Source organism: Ranitomeya imitator, chromosome 3 (assembly GCF_032444005.1).
Source record: "Ranitomeya imitator isolate aRanImi1 chromosome 3, aRanImi1.pri, whole genome shotgun sequence".
NCBI classification, from domain to species: Eukaryota; Metazoa; Chordata; class Amphibia; order Anura; family Dendrobatidae; genus Ranitomeya; species Ranitomeya imitator.
The window spans coordinates 796,250,043-796,268,527 of record NC_091284.1 but is presented as its reverse complement, the minus strand read 5'-3'; the positions used below and the strand labels follow the sequence as shown (position 1 = coordinate 796,268,527).

At 44.2% G+C, this 18,485-nt stretch overlaps 1 protein-coding gene across 4 annotated transcripts in view; it reads left to right on the top strand.

The window, feature by feature from the left end:
* The window catches only part of LOC138671223 (collagenase 3-like), an 89,039-nt gene that overhangs the window by 15,063 nt on the left and 55,491 nt on the right, over positions 1 to 18,485 (top strand). For all 4 annotated transcript variants that reach the window (XR_011319441.1, XM_069759202.1, XM_069759201.1 and 1 more), the window contains exons 6-8: positions 5,012 to 5,570; positions 6,898 to 7,028; positions 14,441 to 14,600. Coding sequence is in view for 3 of the 4 variants with exons in the window: in XM_069759202.1 (XP_069615303.1) it covers positions 5,012 to 5,570; positions 6,898 to 7,028; positions 14,441 to 14,600 (850 nt within the window). In the remaining variant the exon portion in view is untranslated. The remainder of the gene's footprint in view (positions 1 to 5,011; positions 5,571 to 6,897; positions 7,029 to 14,440; positions 14,601 to 18,485) is intronic.

Below are 18,485 nucleotides of genomic sequence, written 5' to 3'. Positions count from 1 at the left end.
AGATTCCCTTTAAAATAGCTCAAAGATGGAGGGGATGGGTGTGGGACTTCCACTGATCTGGAAGCTGCAGAGTCGCTGGTAGGAGCGGTTCATGACCGTACTGCGCAGGGCACAACAGGCAGGTAGGTAGCAACTATTTGCCTGCTAGTTCTTAGGTCCATAGTAAAAAAATAAAATAGTCCAGGATAGCGCCTTTAAATGTTCAATGATGAATGGCTGCATATGGTACTTTGAAGCCATTATTCCTTGTAAATGTGAGTGAATGTGTAAATTGGCACCACACACTGCTTTTTTGCACAGAAGTCCTATTTTTGTCTGTGACCCTGTTGTACATGATTTATTCTTTATTAGTGATGTCTTGGTAAATTCATTTCAATACAATCATCTACCTTTAACCCCTTCACGATCTTTGACGTACCTATACGACATTGTCAGGTAGGGGTTCCCAATCCTGACCTTTGATGTGTAAGTACGTCATAATGATATTGTGGGCACAGGAGCCTTAACCGAGCGATGGCCGCCGGGAGCTTGGCTTACATGATAACAGTGCCCCGGCTGTTTAATCCTCTAAATGCCAAAATCAATATTGACCACAATATTTAGGAGGCTAGGAGAGAGGGGGCTCCGTTTCCCATCCGATCGGCACTCCTACGAAGAGTGCCCGAGCGTTATCATGGCAATTCAAGGTCGTCATGACGACTTATGGGTATGCCAGCTAAGGAAGTATGTTTAGACCATGCCATGAGTATGGAGTAAGAAGCTTCTGTCAGTGCAGCACTGACAGGTATAATGCATTGCAATGCTGGTGCATTGCAATACATTATACCAGCAATCAGAGTAATAAAAGTTAAAGTCCCATAGAGGGACTAAGTAAAAAAGTTTTGAAAAAGTTTTTAAAAAATTGAAAGATATTTTTAAAAATATCCCAAAATAAATGAAAAAAAGTTATACCAATCAATACATATATGTACAGTACAGACACACCTTCTCATTTAAAGATTTTTCTGTATTTTCATGACTATGAAAATTGCAAATTGGTGGTATGATGAAAAAGCATAGTTTTTTTGCAACATTTTTTTTTACGGAGTTCACTGAAGGGATTAAATAGTGTGACATTTTCAAGGAGTGTGTTGTTCCAGATGCGGCATTACCAAATATGTGTACTTTTTTTTTGTATATTTTTGTTTTTACATATCGTACAGACCAAAAGTTTGGACCCACCTTCTCATTTAAAGATTTTTCTGTATTTTCATGACTATGAAAATTGTAAATTCACACTGAAGTCATCAAAACTATGAATTAACGCATGTGGAATTATATACTTAACAAAAAAGTGTGAAACAACTGAAATTATGTCTTATATTCTAGGTTCTTCAAAGTAGCCACCTTTTGCTTTGATGAATGCTTTGCACACTCTTGGCATTCTCTTGATGAGTTTCAAGAGGTAGTCACCGGGAATGGTCTTCCAACAATCTTGAAGGAGTTCCCAGAGATGCTTAGCACTTGTTGGCCCTTTTGCCTTCACTCTGCTAACCAGCTCACCCCAAACCATCTCGATTAGGTTCATGTCTGGTGACTGTGGAGGCCAGGTCATCTGGTGTAGCACCCCATCACTCTCCCTCTTGGTCAAATAGCCCTTACACAGCCTTGAGGTGTGTTTGGGGTCATTGTCATGTTGAAAAATAAATGATGGTCCAACTAAATGCAAACCGGAAGGAATAGCATGCCACTGCAAGATGCTGTGGTAGCCATGCTGGTTCAGTATGCCTTCAATTTTGAATAAATCCCCAACAGTGTCACCAGCAAAGCACCCCCACACCATCACACCTCCTTCTTTATGCATCACGGTGGGAACCAGGCATGCATGAGTCCATCCGTTCACCTTTTCTGTGTCGCACAAAGACACGGTGGTTGGAACCAAGGATCTCAAATTTGGACTCATCAGACCAAAGCACAGATTTCCACTGGTCTAATGTCCATTCCTTGTGCTCTTTAGCGCAAACAAGTCTCTTCTGCTTGTTGCCTGTCCTTAGCAGTTGTTTCCTATCAGCTATTTTACCATGAAGGCCTGCTGCACAAAGTCTCCTCCTAACAGTTGTTGTAGAGATGTGTCTGCTGCTAGAACTCCGTGTGGCATTGACCTAGTCTCTAATCTGAGCTGCTGTTAACCTGCGATTTCTGAGGCTGGTGACTCGGATAAACTTATCCTCAGTAGCAGAGGTGACTCTTGGTCTTCCTTTCCTGGGGCGGTCCTCATGAGAGCCAGTTTCTTTATAGCGCTTGATGGGGTTAGGATTCGATTTCCTGCCACTGCACAGGGGGAATCTCGAGCCATGTCTGCTGCGGTCTCCCATTCTGCATCAGCCACAGTGGAGCCTGCTCAGCGGATACGTCGGTCCCAACGTCGCGCTCAGCCTAATACTGTGCAAAGGGTTACTGCTGCCTTTCCAGGCTCTGCTTTTGTAGCCAGCACTGGTCAGCGGCGAGCAGGCTTTTCTGGGACTAAGTCCTGCTTTGCACACACTGATCATGCCCATGGGAGGACCTCTCATTGGAGGTCAGGGGTCACACGCTCAGGCCCTGTAGCAGCTCCTATTGGACCACTTGGAAGGTCCTTGTCTGCTGCAGCTATAAAAGGTTCGCATGGCCTCACGGCCATGCGCTAGTATTAACCTTTGTTATGAGCTTGCTACTTGGTAGTCATGTCTGCATGTGGTCAGGGTTGGCTGAAATAAGCCCCTAGAATACCGGCACCTCCAGTGAGGAGTTTTGTATGCTCGGATTCAGGGCCCAGCTGAAATAAGCCCCTAGAATACCGGCACCTCCGGTGAGATGTTTGTGTGATATGCTGACTGCATGACCACTCTTTGCTTTGCTCAGTTAGGTAGCTGTGATCCTCTGTGAGGTTAACAGGGCACAGTGTTTTCATATCTTTGCGATTCTGTGAAGTAACAGAGTTTGCTTATACCGCCATATAGTGCCGCCAATTACTTTGCTGCAGATATCTCTGCACGGTGGACCCTGGACTGCAAACGCACCTTGTTGTTTCCTTCCTATAGTCGGTGCGTTCCGCTAGCCCTAACAGATGGTTTTCACAACTGCACATGGGGACACGTTCAACGTTTTCCAAATTTTTCGGTCTGACTGACCTTCATTTCTTAAAGTAATGATGGCCACTCGTTTTTCTTTTCTTAGCTGCTTTTTTCTTGCCATAATACAATTTCTAACAGTCTATTCAGTAGGACTATCAGCTGTGTATCCACCAGACTTCTGCTCAACACAGCTGATGGCCCCAATCCCATTTATAAGGCAAGAAATCCCACTTATTAAACCTGACCGGGCACACCTGTAAAGTGAAAACCATTTCCGGTGACTACCTCTTGAAGCTCATCAAGAGAAAGCCAAGAGTGTGCAAAGCAGTCATCAAAGCAAAAGGTGGCTACTTTGAAGAACCTAGAATATAAGACATATTTTCAGTTGTTTCACACTTTTTTGTTAAGTATATAATTCCACATGCGTTAATTCATAGTTTTGATGACTTCAGTGTGAATTTACAATTTTCATAGTCATGAAAATACAGAAAAATCTTTAAATGAGAAGGTGTGTGCAAACTTTTGGTCTGTACTGTATGTAAAAATAAACAAAAAAAAAGTACCGTATTTTCCGGCGTATAAGATGACTTTTTAACCCCTGAAAATCTTCTTAAAAGTCGGGGGTCGTCTTATACGCCGGGTGTCGTCTTGTACGCCGGGTGCAGACCAATGTGTATATGGTCAAAATAACTTCTGAAACAGGGTAACAAGATATATTTCTTTCCTGTATCAAAATGGAGGCTACCAGGATGTACCGCATCTTTATGGAACTAAAACCACTTCTGAATTTATGGACATAACTGTTTATCACCCATGGTAATTCTGCTTCATGTCACCTGGCTTATCCATGGTTTTTCCCTTTTTTTTTTTCTATGCCATGTTGTGCATAAATATGTGATTCTTCAGAATTTGTTTTAGTCTTTGCCTGATGAAGAGACCTGTGTAGTCTCGAAAGCTTGCAATTTGTTACCATCTTTTCAGTTAGGCATTAAAAGGTATCAACCACTGAGGACTCTCAATTCTAAATATTTTTCTATCTACTGGCTAACACGGTACCAAGATATGGGGAAAAATTTATTTTTTTCATTTACATGGCTCAACATTATAAAATTCTATGAAGCATCTGCGGGTTCAAAGTGCTCATCACACTTCTAGATGAATTCCTTGTGGAGTTTAGTTTCCAAAATTGGGTCACTTGTTTAGCCGCATCAAGGGCTCTGCAAATGTGACATGGCATTTGCTATCTATTCCAGCCAATTTTGAGCTCCAAAGGTTAAATGGTGCTCCTCCCCTTCTGAGCCCTGCCGTGCGCTCAAACAGTAGTTTTCCACCACATATGTATGGGGTATTGGTTAACTTAGGAGAATCTGCATAACAAGTTGTAGGGTCCATTTTTTACTGTTTTATCCTTTTGAAAATTCAAAATTTGGGGCTAAAGCAATATTTTTGTTGAAAAAAAAATGTATTTTAATTTTTTCCTTCCACATTGTTTAAATTCCGGTGAAGTCCCTTGTTAAAAAAAATGAGAAATTGCTGATAAAACTTCCTAACAAAAAAAAATATGTTTCAAAAATGATTTATTATTATTATTTATTTAACTATTTTGTGTAGCATAACTATCTGGTTTAAGGGCACAAAGATTCAAAGTTTGAAAATTGTGACATTTTCAAATTTTCATCATTTTCATAAATAAATGCAAACCATATTTACCAAAATTTACCACTGACATAAAGCAGAACATGTCATGAAAACAAATTCTCAGAATCACTGAGATATGTTGAAGCATTCCAGAGTTATTATCGCATGAAGTGACATTGGTCAGAATTGAAAATATTGACCTGTTCAAGGTGAAAACAGGCTGGGAGGTGAAGGGGTTAAAGTAGAACAGATTTTTTTTAATACATTTATTTTACAAACAGGACCAAGATATCCCAATGAGCCAAAATCAACAATGAAACCTCAACCTAAACCACCAAAGGAACCTCCACTTAAGCCACCTAAGGAACCACAGCCTAAACCACCAAAGGATCCTCCAGCTAAACCTCCAAAGGAGCCTAAGCCAAAACCACCCAAGAAACCTCAGCCTAAACCACCCAAGGAACCTCAGCCTAAACCACCCAAGGAACCTCAACCTAAACCACCTAAGGAACCTACACCAAAACCTCCAAAGAAACCTCCACCAAAACCACCCAAGGAACCTACACCAAAACCTCCAAAGCAACCTCAGCCTAAACCACCTAAGGAACCTCAGCCTAAACCTACAAAGAAACCTCAGCCAATGCCACCGAAGAAACCAGGACCTAAACCAACAAACAAACCTAGACCAACGTGGAAACAAGAGGCAAAGCCAAAACCAACAAAGGAATCAAAACCTGCAGATGTCCCAAAAAACCCAACAGATCCAAGAAAATGTGGCAAAGACTTAAAATTTGATGCAATAACTAGCATGAGAGGAGATTTGCTATTCTTTAAGGAAGGGTACTTCTAAACTGATACATTACTTTATATTTTAATATTGATTTGTAGCAAGACAGCATTAGCTGAAAAGTAGATTATCCTATATCTAAATGAAGACTCTCTGGTGATTAGCTGGTCACTGTGGATGTGGCAGGAAAAAGGGTAGCAAGTTTAGCGCAGAATGAAATAAAAATACCTGTGATCAAGTCAGATTGTGCATGGGCCTTATTTATCTGACATAGGTAGGCCTCTGTTGCATGCACGCTACTTAGGATATGAAGGTGATACTTGTTGGAATCCTGGGGAAATCTTACTCAGGGCAACCATTAATTATAATTCTTGACAGTAGAGGGACAGTAATGGTTTACAGGGGCACAGCTATGATACAGTTCTGAGCTAAAGTTGATCACAGGGGTTTTATTCAAGCTTCTTTTCATCACACTACTCTTGATCTACTGCTTCATTAACATATATGAAAGTCTCTTTACAGATAATGTCTCTTCAGATAACTTCTCTTCACACACAGTGAACTGTACCTTGCTTATGCACTGAGGTGGGTGGAGGGGTGATGAGTCCGGTGCTGTAGCTCTCCACTTCTATCTTGAGGTTATAAAGATGCTCCTGGCTGTCCTGACTGCTTCTATGATTACAGCAATCACTTTTCTAGAAGAACTGGTTTATACAGCTTGTGTGATTTCAGTCTGACAGGAGACTTTCTAGCACACACCTTACTCTTGATGTCCAGGACACAGTAAAAACTTTCCCAGTATCTCCTGGGGCTGAGCTAACCAAGCACTGTCTGCTATAACCATTTTAACCCCTATAGTTGCTGGATGATTCTAAACCAACAGTGCAGCTTCTATCTGTCACACCTCCTTATAGAAATACATTGTCAAACCACACCACTTAAAAATGGATGTGCTAGTGTGACAATCCGGGCTGCGATTTGCACAAATGGGCACTGCACTGGAAAAGTTATGAAAACTAGTCGGTATGTGAGAAGGATGAGTGTCATAAACCATTTAGCTGTAGATGCTCCTATAGGTGTAGAAGAGTGTAGCCTATATAGGTGTATAACAGTGATAAGTTAGCAAGAAACAGGCAGAATTAGCAGTGAGTGGCATGAACAGGGGCATTAGTATAACTGCTCTGTAGACAGATGAACCTGGCTGCTTCATTCATGATGGCCGGGATGAGAGGGTGGAATGTCTATTTGAAGCAAGGTCTTGGTTTAGTATTTGAAGCGTGTTAGTGTTTGGCCAGGGACATTTATAATGGATGAAGACAAATGTAAATGAGTACATTTTATAAAATTATATAATAACAATCTACATTTTGTCTTCCTAAGGATAATCTGGAAGAAAAGTGGACCAAAAACCAAGATTGATACCATCTTACTTAGCGACACTTGGCCAAAACTTCAAAACATTGATGCAGCCTATGAAGTTCCAGAGAGAGACATTGTCTACCTGTTCAAAGGTTAGCAATAATTAATAAAATATGTTTTCAATCATAAGTTTAAGGACTGATTTAAGGGGCTGTCCACTACTAGGACAACCCCTTCTTGATCTGAATGTTTATCTCCGTGAAAATGAAAAACTTACACTCACCTCCTGTGCCATCGTTGTCGGCACTCGAGTTTGCGGGGCTCACGTAAGGTTGTTATGACACATGAGCCCTACGCCCAATCTGCGCTGGGGTCAAGATGAAGTCAGTGCTGTGACTGGTGGCTTACATCTTCTTAATTACTTATACATCCAAAGTAAGGGAGAGTGATGCCAGAGGCGATTGGGGGTAGGGCTCAAGTGTCATAATAACCGGACGTGAGAACCGACGCCGCTGGAACTGCGCCTGCACAGGAGGTGAGTATAGGCTTTTTTTTATTTTCACTGAGGCAAATGTTCAGATCGAGAAGGTGTTGTCCTAGTTGTGGTCAACAAATTTAAACTTTTATTCATTTAATTGTTGATCAGTCTTTGTAAAATGATGAATCTTTCTAAAAGACTTCATTACCTTGTTTTGCTTCCTTCTATCTTCAAACGTTGGGCTCAAAGTAAGAAGAATGAAAAGTGGCCCTCAACCTTGTGTAAAAAATCAGCAGACTTTACTGCAAAATTATAAAAATATTGAGTGGTATCATGTGGAATACGTCAGTATGTGGACAACAGCTGTTTTCTTTCAAATGAGCACTTTTTACTGTTCCAGACAATTTTTTTTTTGTTAAATGTATTTTTAAAAATACTTTTAGAATGTTTTTATTTCAATTTTCAATATCACTATCCATATAAAAACAGAAATTTCTCAATTTTAACACAGGTCAGTAGGCCTAATATTAAACTCTTACTTTTGGTCTGTACAAATGACGTTTCAGGATTCTCATTATCATAACAGACAGGATTGCAATGAAAGATAACACCTCTGTATATAGTCGATAACACAGGATCCATCATTTCCAATAGGTAATGTCACAGCTCACCTCCTCCCCCTCCTGTACAATAACAACCTAAAAAAATCCTCATACGGTGTATAATAAATCCATGATATCATAAATAGAATGTTAGAGACCAACGATCAATCTCATAGCAATAACTCTCGGCTCCTGCTCTGCTGTGACCGTGAGTCGAGTGTCAGTGCTCTGTGCTCTGATCCTCTCCCATCAGAGAATCGCAGCCCAGGTGCGGAGGAGACGGAGAAATTGATTTGTCCATTTCCTCTGCTGCCGGCGTCCGCAGGAATCGTGCTGCATTCGGTGATATCCAAGTGCAGTGCGATGTTTCATACTCACCCATAGACTTGTATGGGTGCGTGCGATAGATTATTGGGTGCTATCGCAGCATGCCGCGTCGACATGAGAAGATAATCGCAGATGTGAGCTGCACCAGAGACAAACATTGGGGTGACTGCAATCTGATTTTTTATCGGACTGCACTCGTTCGATTGCATCGCAAGTGCACAATGAGCTAAAATGCATGTGGAACACATCATGATTCATCCATTCACATGATCTATGTATTAAAGACTGTAATGGATGTGGAGCAGACCATGTATAATTATTAGTGATGAGCGAATATACTCGTTATTCGAGATTTCTCGAGCACGCTCGGGGGTCCTCCGAGTATTTTTTTGTGCTCGGAAATTTAGCTTTTATTGCCACAGCTGGATGATTTAGATCTGTTAGCCAGCATAAGTACATGTGAGGGTTCCCTAGCAACCAGGCAACCCCCACATGTACTTATGCTGGCTAATAAGGCCGGCCTCACACTCAGCATATAAAAATATGGTCCTTTATTTACAGCCGTAATACGTAGAAAAGTCCCCAAAATAGTGATCCGTATGTCATCCGTAGGCAGGGTGTGTCAGCGTATTTTGCGCATGGCATCCTCCCCATGTAATCCATATGGCATCCGTACTGCGAGATTTTCTCGCAGGCTTGCAAAACCGACATACGGACATACAATGGATCCATGGGCTCAAATAATCGTAAAAACATATATGCTGTCTATATATATATATATATATATATATATGTCAGTGAGACACACATATATATATTTATATATATATATATATATATATATGTATATATATATATATATATATATATATATACTAGCTATTGAACCCGTTCTACGTCCGGGTGGTGAGCATTTATATTGGTATATGGTCTCCATCCTGGTATGTGCTGCTCCATCCTGCGTCCCCATCCTGTCATGTGCTGCTCCATCCTGCGCCCCCATCTTGTCATGAGCTGCTCCATCCTGCGCCCCCATCTTGTCATGTGCTGCACCCATCCTGCGCCCCCATTCTGACATGTGCTGCTCCCATCCTGTCCCCCCATTCTGACATGTGCTGCACCCATCCTGTGCCCCCATTCTGACATGTGCTGCACCCATCCTGGGCCTCCATTCTGACATGTGCTGCACCCATCCTGCGCCTCCATTCTGACATGTGCTGCTCCCATCCTGCACCTTCATTCTGTCATTTGCTGCTCCCATCCTGCGCCCTCATCCTGTCATGTGCTGCTCCCATCCTGCGCCCCGTTCTGTCATGTGCTGCTTCCATCCTGCACCCCCGTTCTGTCATGTGCTGCTCCTATCCTGCGCCACCCTTCTGTCATGTGCTGCTCCCATCCTGCGCCACCGTTCTGTAATTTGCTACTCCCATCCATATGCCCCATACTCTGCTCCATTATGGTTGATGGCCCCCATAAGATGCTTCATAGTATATGCCCCGTATGCTGCTACATTATGGTTGATGGCCCCCATAAGATGCTCCATAGTATATGCCTCATATGCTGATGCATAAAGGTTTATGGCCCCCATAAGATGCTCCATAGTATATGCCCTGTACGCTGCTCCATAAAGGTTTATGGCCCCCATAAGATGCTCCATAGTATATGCCCCGTACACTGCTCCATAAAGGTTTATGGCCCCCATAAGATGCACCATAGTATATGCCCTGTACACTGCTCCATAAAGGTTTATGGCCCCCATAAGATGCTCCATAGAATATGCCCCGTACACTGCTCCATAAATGTTGATGGCCCCCATAAGATGCTCCATAGTATATGCCCCCGTACACTGCTCCATAAATGTTGATGGCCCCCATAAGATGCTCCATAGTATATGCCCCGTATACTGCTGCGATATATATATAAAAAAAACATACTCACCTATCGTCGCTGGGCGCCGAGTGCTGGGGGGCCTGAGCAGGCGGGGACACCGGCGCGCTGTGGGGGTCAGGTGCCGGAGTCGCCGCTAGCTCAGGCCCCCGACACTTGCTATAGTCACCTGGCCCTGATCCAGCGCTGCGCGCCGCTCCATGTTCCGGGTCCTCTGGCTGTGACTGTTCAGTCAGAGGGCGGCGCGCATTAAGCGCGTCATCGCGCCCTCTGAACTGTGAACATCACAGGCAGAGGACCCAAAAGATGAAGCGGCACGCAGTGCTGGATAAGGGCCAGGTGAATATAGCATACTCACCCTCCTGCCACGTCCCTGCTTCTCCGTTGGAGATCGCGGTGTGCGTTCAGTGCTTACGCATATCTCGCTTCCCGCGATCTCCTGGGCTGCGTCACTCTGTGGGGTCCAGACTGCGCCAGCGCTTGCGCTGGCGCAGTCTATAAAGGCTTCGGACAGAGTGATGCTCCCAGCCTTATATTATAGATATATATATTTCATACAGCGCTAGATAGCTTAAACGCCGGTAATTCAATTGCTGGCATTTCCTATCTCCTTCACAAACCCGACATGATATGAGACATGATTACATACAGTAAACCATCTCATATCCCTTTTTTTTGCATATTCCACACTACTAATGTTAGTAGTGTGTATGTGCAAAATTTGGGCGCTCTAGCTATTAAATTAAAGGGTTAAATCACGGAAAAAATTGGCGTGGGCTCCCGTGCAATTTTCTCCGCCAGAATGGTAAAGCCAGGGACTGAGGCCATGTGTAATCCGTAATTTTCTCGCCCCCATAGACTTTCATAGGCGAATTTTTTGGCGCAATACGGTGACAAACGCAGCATGCTGCGATTTTCTACGGCCGTAGAAGACCGTATAATACGGATCAGTAAAATACGGCAGATAGGAGCTGGTCCATAGAGAATCATTGGGCCGTGTGCAATCCGTATTTTCTGCACCTCTCATACGTCCGTCAAACACGGTAGTGTGAGGCCGGCCTTTCAGATGTAAATCATTCAGCTGCGGCAAGAAAACCTAAATCTACGAGCACTAAAAAATACTCGGAGGACCCCCGAGCGTGCTCTGGAAATCTCGAGTGACGAGTATATTCGCTCATCACTAATAATTCTGTCTAGGCAGCAAAATATCTCCAGAGATTAGTGATGAGCGAACATGCTTGGATTATTTCTTATCCACCATGCTCGGGAATATCTTGGGCGTGCTTGTATATTATGTTTGAGTCCCTGCAGCTGCATGATTTGCTGCTGTTAGTCAGCCTGAACACAAGTAGGGATTACATAACAAACAGGCAATCCCCAGATGTGTTGTTTCTGTCTAAGGCCGGCGTTACACTGCCGTGTTTTATGGACGTAAGAAAGGTGCTGAAAATACAGATTGCATACGGTACAATGCTTCTCTATGCCCCAGCTCCTATTTGCTGTATTTTACGGATCCGTATTATACGGTCTTCTACGGCCGTAGAAAATCGCAGCATGCTGCGTTTGTCACCGTATTGCGCCAAAAAATTCAGCAATGAAAGTCTATGGGGGCCAGAAAAATACGGATTACACACGGACCAGCAGTGTGACTTGCGAGAAATACGCAGCAGTGTTCTATAGAAAAGCCGGCAATTTAGTGCGGTGTACAGTAAAATCACACTGACAGCTTACAATAGAATAGGTAGAATAAATGTCTACACATAGTATAGGGGTATATATATATATATATATATATGTCAGTGAGACACATATATGTATATATATTAATATTTCATACAGCGCTAGGTAGCTTAAAAGCCGGTAATTCAATTGCCGGCTTTTCCTTTCTCCTTCCTAAACCCGACATGATATGAGACATGTTACATACAGTAAACCATCTCATATCCCCATTTTTTTTGCATATTCCACACTACTAATGTTAGTAGTGTGTATGTGCAAAATTTGGCCGTTCTAGCTATTAAATTAAAGGGTTAAATTGCGGAAACAATTGGCGTGGGCTCCCACGCAATTCTCTCCGCCAGAGTGGTAAAGCCAGTGACTGAGGGCAGATATTAATAGCCTGGAGAGGGTCCATGGTTATTGGCCCCCCCCTGGCTAAAAACATCTGCCCCCAGCCACCCCAGAAAAGGCACATCTGGAAGATGCGCCTATTCTGGCACTTGGCCACTCTCTTCCCACTCCCGTCGATAACATCTTCAACAGTTGTGAGGACCATATGAGAAGTTTAGCAGTAAGGTACTACAACACACGGCACTAGGGGAAGGCTATTGATTTCCACCTGGATAAGGGGACTCTGGATTTGCCTCCAAACTGGCCGGACTCTGCCTGCCCCGTTGTCTGTGCTCTGGACTGTGGATGCTGAACCTTCAGTAAAAGGTAAAGAGACTGCAACCTTGTGTCCTCGTTCTTCACTGCGCCTCTCACCATCCACCATCTACACTCTGGGAAGCCCTGGGGACACACTTCACCTGTGGGAAGGTATACCATCTAGCTGCCATAACATCACCCCAGCGGACCCCTTAAAACAGCGTCGGTCACCCTGACCGAATACCACAGATGGCGTCACGAACATATCCCTTTAAAGACCTTTCCCTTCAACACGGATGTCCCATGGGCCACGGATCGGATCAGCCACCATAACATCCCCCCTGAAAACCGAGGGACCCGGTACCGAGTACCCCACTGCTCGCAGGGACGCTCCATAGGTGATGTCACAGCTCACCTCCTCCTCCTTTTACAATGACCTTTTCCTGGATTAGAACACACTCACATAATGCTTCTATACAAGCAAATAGGGCCCGGGTTCAGTCTATTGCTGTTAAGATCCACGTGATGAACAGGTAGTAGGAGTCTAATATTAGGCTTATTGGCCCATGTATAAAGTACAATATTTTATGTATACAGTATATGTATAATATTGCGATAAGAAACTAAAAACATTATTTTTTTTATTAAAAAAAGAATCTTGAACAATGGATCTTTTTCTGATTACACATTCCCTTTAAAGAAAATCTGTCAGCAGAATTTTTCCATGTACACTGATAGCAGCATGATATAGGGGGGGAGACCCTGATTCCAGTGATGTGTCACTTAGTTTACTGGGTGCAGCAGTTGCCATAGGATCACAGTTTTCTCTGTTGCAGATCTAGCAGTTTTCGGAATGCTGAGCTCTGTATAACCCCGCCCACACCACTGATTGGCAGCTTTCTGTGTACACTGTATATTGACAAAAACCTGCTAATCAGTGGTGGGGGCTGGGTTGGATCAGGAGGCACGAGACACCTAGCCCTGTAGTGATCATCTCCTGCTGATAAAACATTGATATTATTGAAACAAAAACACACAAACTAGTAAGTGACACATCGTTGGAATCAGGGTCTCTGCCCCTACATCATGCTGCTCTCAGCTTACATAGCAAACACCTGCTGACAGATTCCCTTTAAATTTTTCTACAGCCAAACATTATTTGAGTGTAATGCAACTGTACATATTTATAAGAATATACACAAATGTATCAGAGCTAAAAGCTATAGGATGATTAACAGTGAATTGGATCCCCACTGATCATCATAATGTTATGACATATACTAATGATGGGCACAACATTATAAGGTGACGATACCATTTAAAAAATGCAAGATTACTGTCATGCCAGCTTCAGACTCTGTACACACTGGGAAGTCTGTTGTGCAGTTTTAGACGTCTTGCATACCAGTCCTGTGTTGGTGTAGCTGTTGATACTCAAGTCTTTGTTTAGGAGTTTGGTGAAGAATACTTTGTTGTTTGTTCATTTCGCTATTGGTATTGTGTTCCCCTCACACACATATTGTGTCATCCTGATAGTTTGCTTTGTGGTACAGTTTACTTTATTCCCTGTCATTCATTATTTGTGGTTTCCATTACTGTTCACCTACTGGGGTGGGGGTTGGGAGTTTAGCTCAGGGCTGGACAGGAGATAGGGACAGGTCGGTGACTCAGGCTTCCCTACCATCAAGGGTACCCCCAAGATTAGGAAAGGCAGGGCTCCCCCTAGTCTGAGGGGCATTTCAGGGACCCAGGTTCCTCATCTCCTGTTTTCCCATTGCTTCCCATGACAATTACCTTTTTATTAAGGAAGAAGGTGTGGATTCCACCCTTGTAGATCTCGACCATCATGTCTAGAAGCAAATTTAACAAATCAAGTGATCACTGAATTGTTTGTCTCACACAGGCCGACACTTTTGGATCACAAGAGGCTTCAGCTTGGTCCGGGACTATCCCCAAGATATCTCTCAATTTGGGTTCCCAAATTCTGTTAAAAGCATAGATGCAGCGTTATTCTTGAAAGAAGAACGAAAAGCAATTTTCTTTGTGCAAGATAAGTACTGGAGGTCAGTAGTTGCATGTGAGAGACATTACTTCCACTTTAATAATATTAGCAAAGTGAATTACTGTACACTTAGGGCATGTGCACACGCAAAGTGGTCCACTGCGGATTTTTCCGCAGCGGATTTGATAAATCTGCAGGACAAAAACGCTGTGTTTTTTGCTGCAGATTTATAGCGGATTTATCGTGGATTTACCGCGTTTTTGTTTTTTTGCGGATTTCACTGCGGTTTTACAACTGCGGTTTTCTATTGAAGCAGGTGTAAAACCGCTGCGGAATCCGCCGAAGGAAGTGACATGCTGCGGAATGTAAACCGCTGCGTTTCTGCTCGTATTTTTCCGCAGCATGTGCACAGCGTTTTCTGTTTCCCATAGGTTTACATTGCAGAGGATCAGGTTCGCCCGGATGCAGTTGGCTAGTAGGCCACAAAAGAAGACAGAAGTATAAAAAATGGAACAGGATGGGGATGGAGCTCTTTTGCAGATTTTGCACCAATACCTACTCAGAAACCCAGTAAATGTATCAGATAGGTATAGCCCTAGAAGCAGTAACTAAACTTTTTTTTTAATAAATTAATGTAAAGTTATGAATCTTTGTAGTATACTACATTACCTTTATTGTTTCCTTCCATCTTTAACACCATGGCTTGTCTGACTAGTTCATTTTCTGATTTAAATTTCAGGTTTAGCTGTATTCGTACTTCTGTGTTAGCTCCTCTGGTCCCCTTTCCCATGCTCAGAAAGCATAAGCCATCCCTTTCTGGCCTTAAATAACCCATTGGGCACATACCGTCTTTTTAGGTTTAATTATAGACTTTATAAACTTCTAGAGCCAATACACATTTGAGATGGACGGCGACAAACTGGAAGTTGTAAAGGACTTCAACCTACTCGGATCAATGATCACTCAAGATGCAGCAACGACACCGGAAGTCAATAGGAGAATAGCTATGGGCACATCAACAAATTACTGGGCAAGGGCTTCGAATTGAGGAACAATTCACTGGCATCGAAGACATGGCTCGTACATAGTTTGGTCTTTTAGTGGTAACATATGAATGCGGAACCTGGATGATAAAGAAACAAGACAGAAGAAGAATCGATGCCTCCAAAATGTAGTGCTGGAGAAGGGTGCTATCAGTACCATGGATGACCAGAAGAACAAACAAATTAATTTTGGAGCAAATCAAGCCAGACATGTCACTCGAAACAAGGAGCACCAAGCTACAACTTGCCTACTTTAGACACATCATGAAAAAAGAGAGAGCAATGACTGGAGAAGGACATCTACCCATCCACTCAAGAATCCAGTACAAAACTACTACCCTCATCCACAAAGCACTCCATGGCTCAGCACCACCCTACATCTCCTCCCTGGTATCAGTCTACCACCCTACCCGTGCTCTCTGCTCCGCTAATGACCTCAGGTTAGCATCCTCAATAATCAGAACCTCCCACTCCCGTCTACAAAACTTTACACGTGCAGCACCGATTCTTTGGAATGCACCACCCAGGTTAATATGATTAATCCCCAATCCCCACAGTTTTAAGCGTGCCCTAAAAACTCATTTGTTCAGATTGGCCTACCGCCTCAATGCATTAACCTAACTATCCCTGTGTGGCCTATTAAAAAAAAAACAACATAATCAGGTTCCTCGCATCATGTTCTCATTCACTTTATGCAGTTAATAGCCCTCTGTGTCTGTACTGCTACATACTTAGGCAGGTAACTGGTTCATGCAGCTTTACATGAACACCTGAGCCTTACACTATGGCTGGACCGAATAACTAAAGCAATTGTTACCATCCACCTCTCGTGTCTCCCCTTTTCCTCATAGTCTGTAAGCTTGCGAGCAGCAGGGCCCTCACTCCTCCTGGTATCTGTTTTGAACTGCATTTCTGTTATGCTGTAATGTCTATTGTCTGTACAAGTCCCCTCTATAAGTTGTAAAGCGCTGCGCAGTAGCGTAGCTACCAGGGGGGCAGAGGGTGCGGTCGCCCCGGGCCCGGAGCTCAGAGGGGGCCCACCTGGAGCTATGCTACCCTTAATTATATTAGCCTGCTGCACGCCAATATAGTTGAGCTCTGCGATAAAGCAGGGACAGAATCTCCCTGCACTATCGCGGTCTGTTCTGTAGAGGAGCATGTGCCCGGGGACGCTGGGTGCCGGCACTGTACCTGCTGCCTCCAGCAGAACATACTGCAGACACGCACACATTGCCGGCTGTGTGGTGTCTGCTGAAGAGACTTCAGGATGCCGCTTCTTCCCTCCCTGAGCCCTGCACACAGGAGCAGCTGGACAGGAGATAGGACGACATAGGAGCTCAGGCTGCAGGGGGCTGGAGGTGACTGCACTGTGAAGTGAGGAGGAGGCAGGACATGGTTCCCCCCTCCTGACATGTCCTTGAGGTTTCCTGCATCCGTTTTGCTCTGTCTCTGTCAGTCTCCCTCGCTCTCTGTCTCTGTCAGTCTCGCTCTGTCTCGCTTTCTGTCTCGCTCTCTCAATCATGCTGTCTCTGTCTGTCTCACTCTCTGTCTCACTCTCTCACTCTGTCTCGCTCTCTCTGTCTGTCTCTCTGTCTCGCTCTCTGTCTCGCTCTCTCAATCATGCTCTCTCTGTCTGTCTCACTCTCTGTCTCACTCTCTCACTCTGTCTCGCTCTCTGTCTCGCTCTCTGTCTCGCTCTCTCAATCATGCTCTCTCTGTCTGTCTCGCTCTCTGTCTCACTCTCTCACCCTGTCTCGCTCTCTCTGTCTCTCTCTCTGTCTCGCTCTCTCAATCATGCTCTCTCTGTCTGTCTCGCTCTCTGTCTCACTCTCTCGCTGTCTGTTTCGCTCTCGCTGTCTATCTCGCTCTCTCTGTCTGTCTCTGTCTCGCTCTCTGTCTCGCTCTCTCAATCATGCTCTCTCTGTCTGTCTCGCTCTCTGTCTCACTCTCTCGCTGTCTGTTTCGCTCTCGCTGTCTGTCTCGCTCTCTCTGTCTGTCTCTGTCTCGCTCTCTGTCTCGCTCTCTCAATCATGCTCTCTCTGTCTGTCTCGCTCTCTGTCTCACTCTCTCACTCTGTCTCGCTCTCTCTGTCTGTGTGTCTCTCTCTCTGTCTCGCTCTCTCTGTCTCGCTCTCTCGCTGTCGCTCTCTCTGTCTGTCTCGCTCTTTCTGTCTGTCTCGCGCTCTCTGTCTCGCGCTCTGTCTCGCGCTCTCTCAGTCTCTCTCTGAGTCTCTGTCCCTCAGGGTCAGTCTCTGTCTCTCAGTCTCTGTCTCTCTGTCAGTCTCTGTCTCTCGCAGTCTCTCTGTCTCAGTCTTTGTCTCGCTCTCTCTCTGTTTGTCTCTCTCAGTCTCTGTCTCTCACTCTCTGGCAGTCTCTCTGTCTCAGTCTTTGTCTCGCGCTCTCTCTGTTTCTCAGTCTCTGTCTCTCTGTCTCTGTCAGTCTCTCTCTGGCTCAGTCTTTGTCTCGCTCTCAGTTTGTCTCTGTCTTAGTCACTCTGTCTCGCTCTCTCTCTGTCTCGCTCTCTGTCTCTCTGTCAGTCTCTCCCTCTGTCTCTGTCAGTCTCTCTTCAGTCTCTGTCTCTTTGTCTGTCTCTCTGTCTGTCTTTCTCAGTCAAGGTCTTGCTCTCTCTGTCTCGCTCTCTGTCTCAGTCTCGTTCTCTGTGTCTTTCTCTCTGTCTCAGTCTCTCTCTGAGTCTCTGTCTCTGTGTCAGTCTCTGTCTCTCAGTCTCTGTCACTCCCTGGCAGTCTCTCTCAGTCTCTGTCTCACTCTCTGTTTGTCTCAGTCTCGCTCTCTCTCTGTCTTGCTCTCTGTCTCGATCTCAGTCTCTGTTAGTCTCTCTCTGTCTCGCTCTCTCTCTGTCAGTCTGTCTCTCTGTAAGTCTCTATCTGTCTCTCTCTTTCAGTT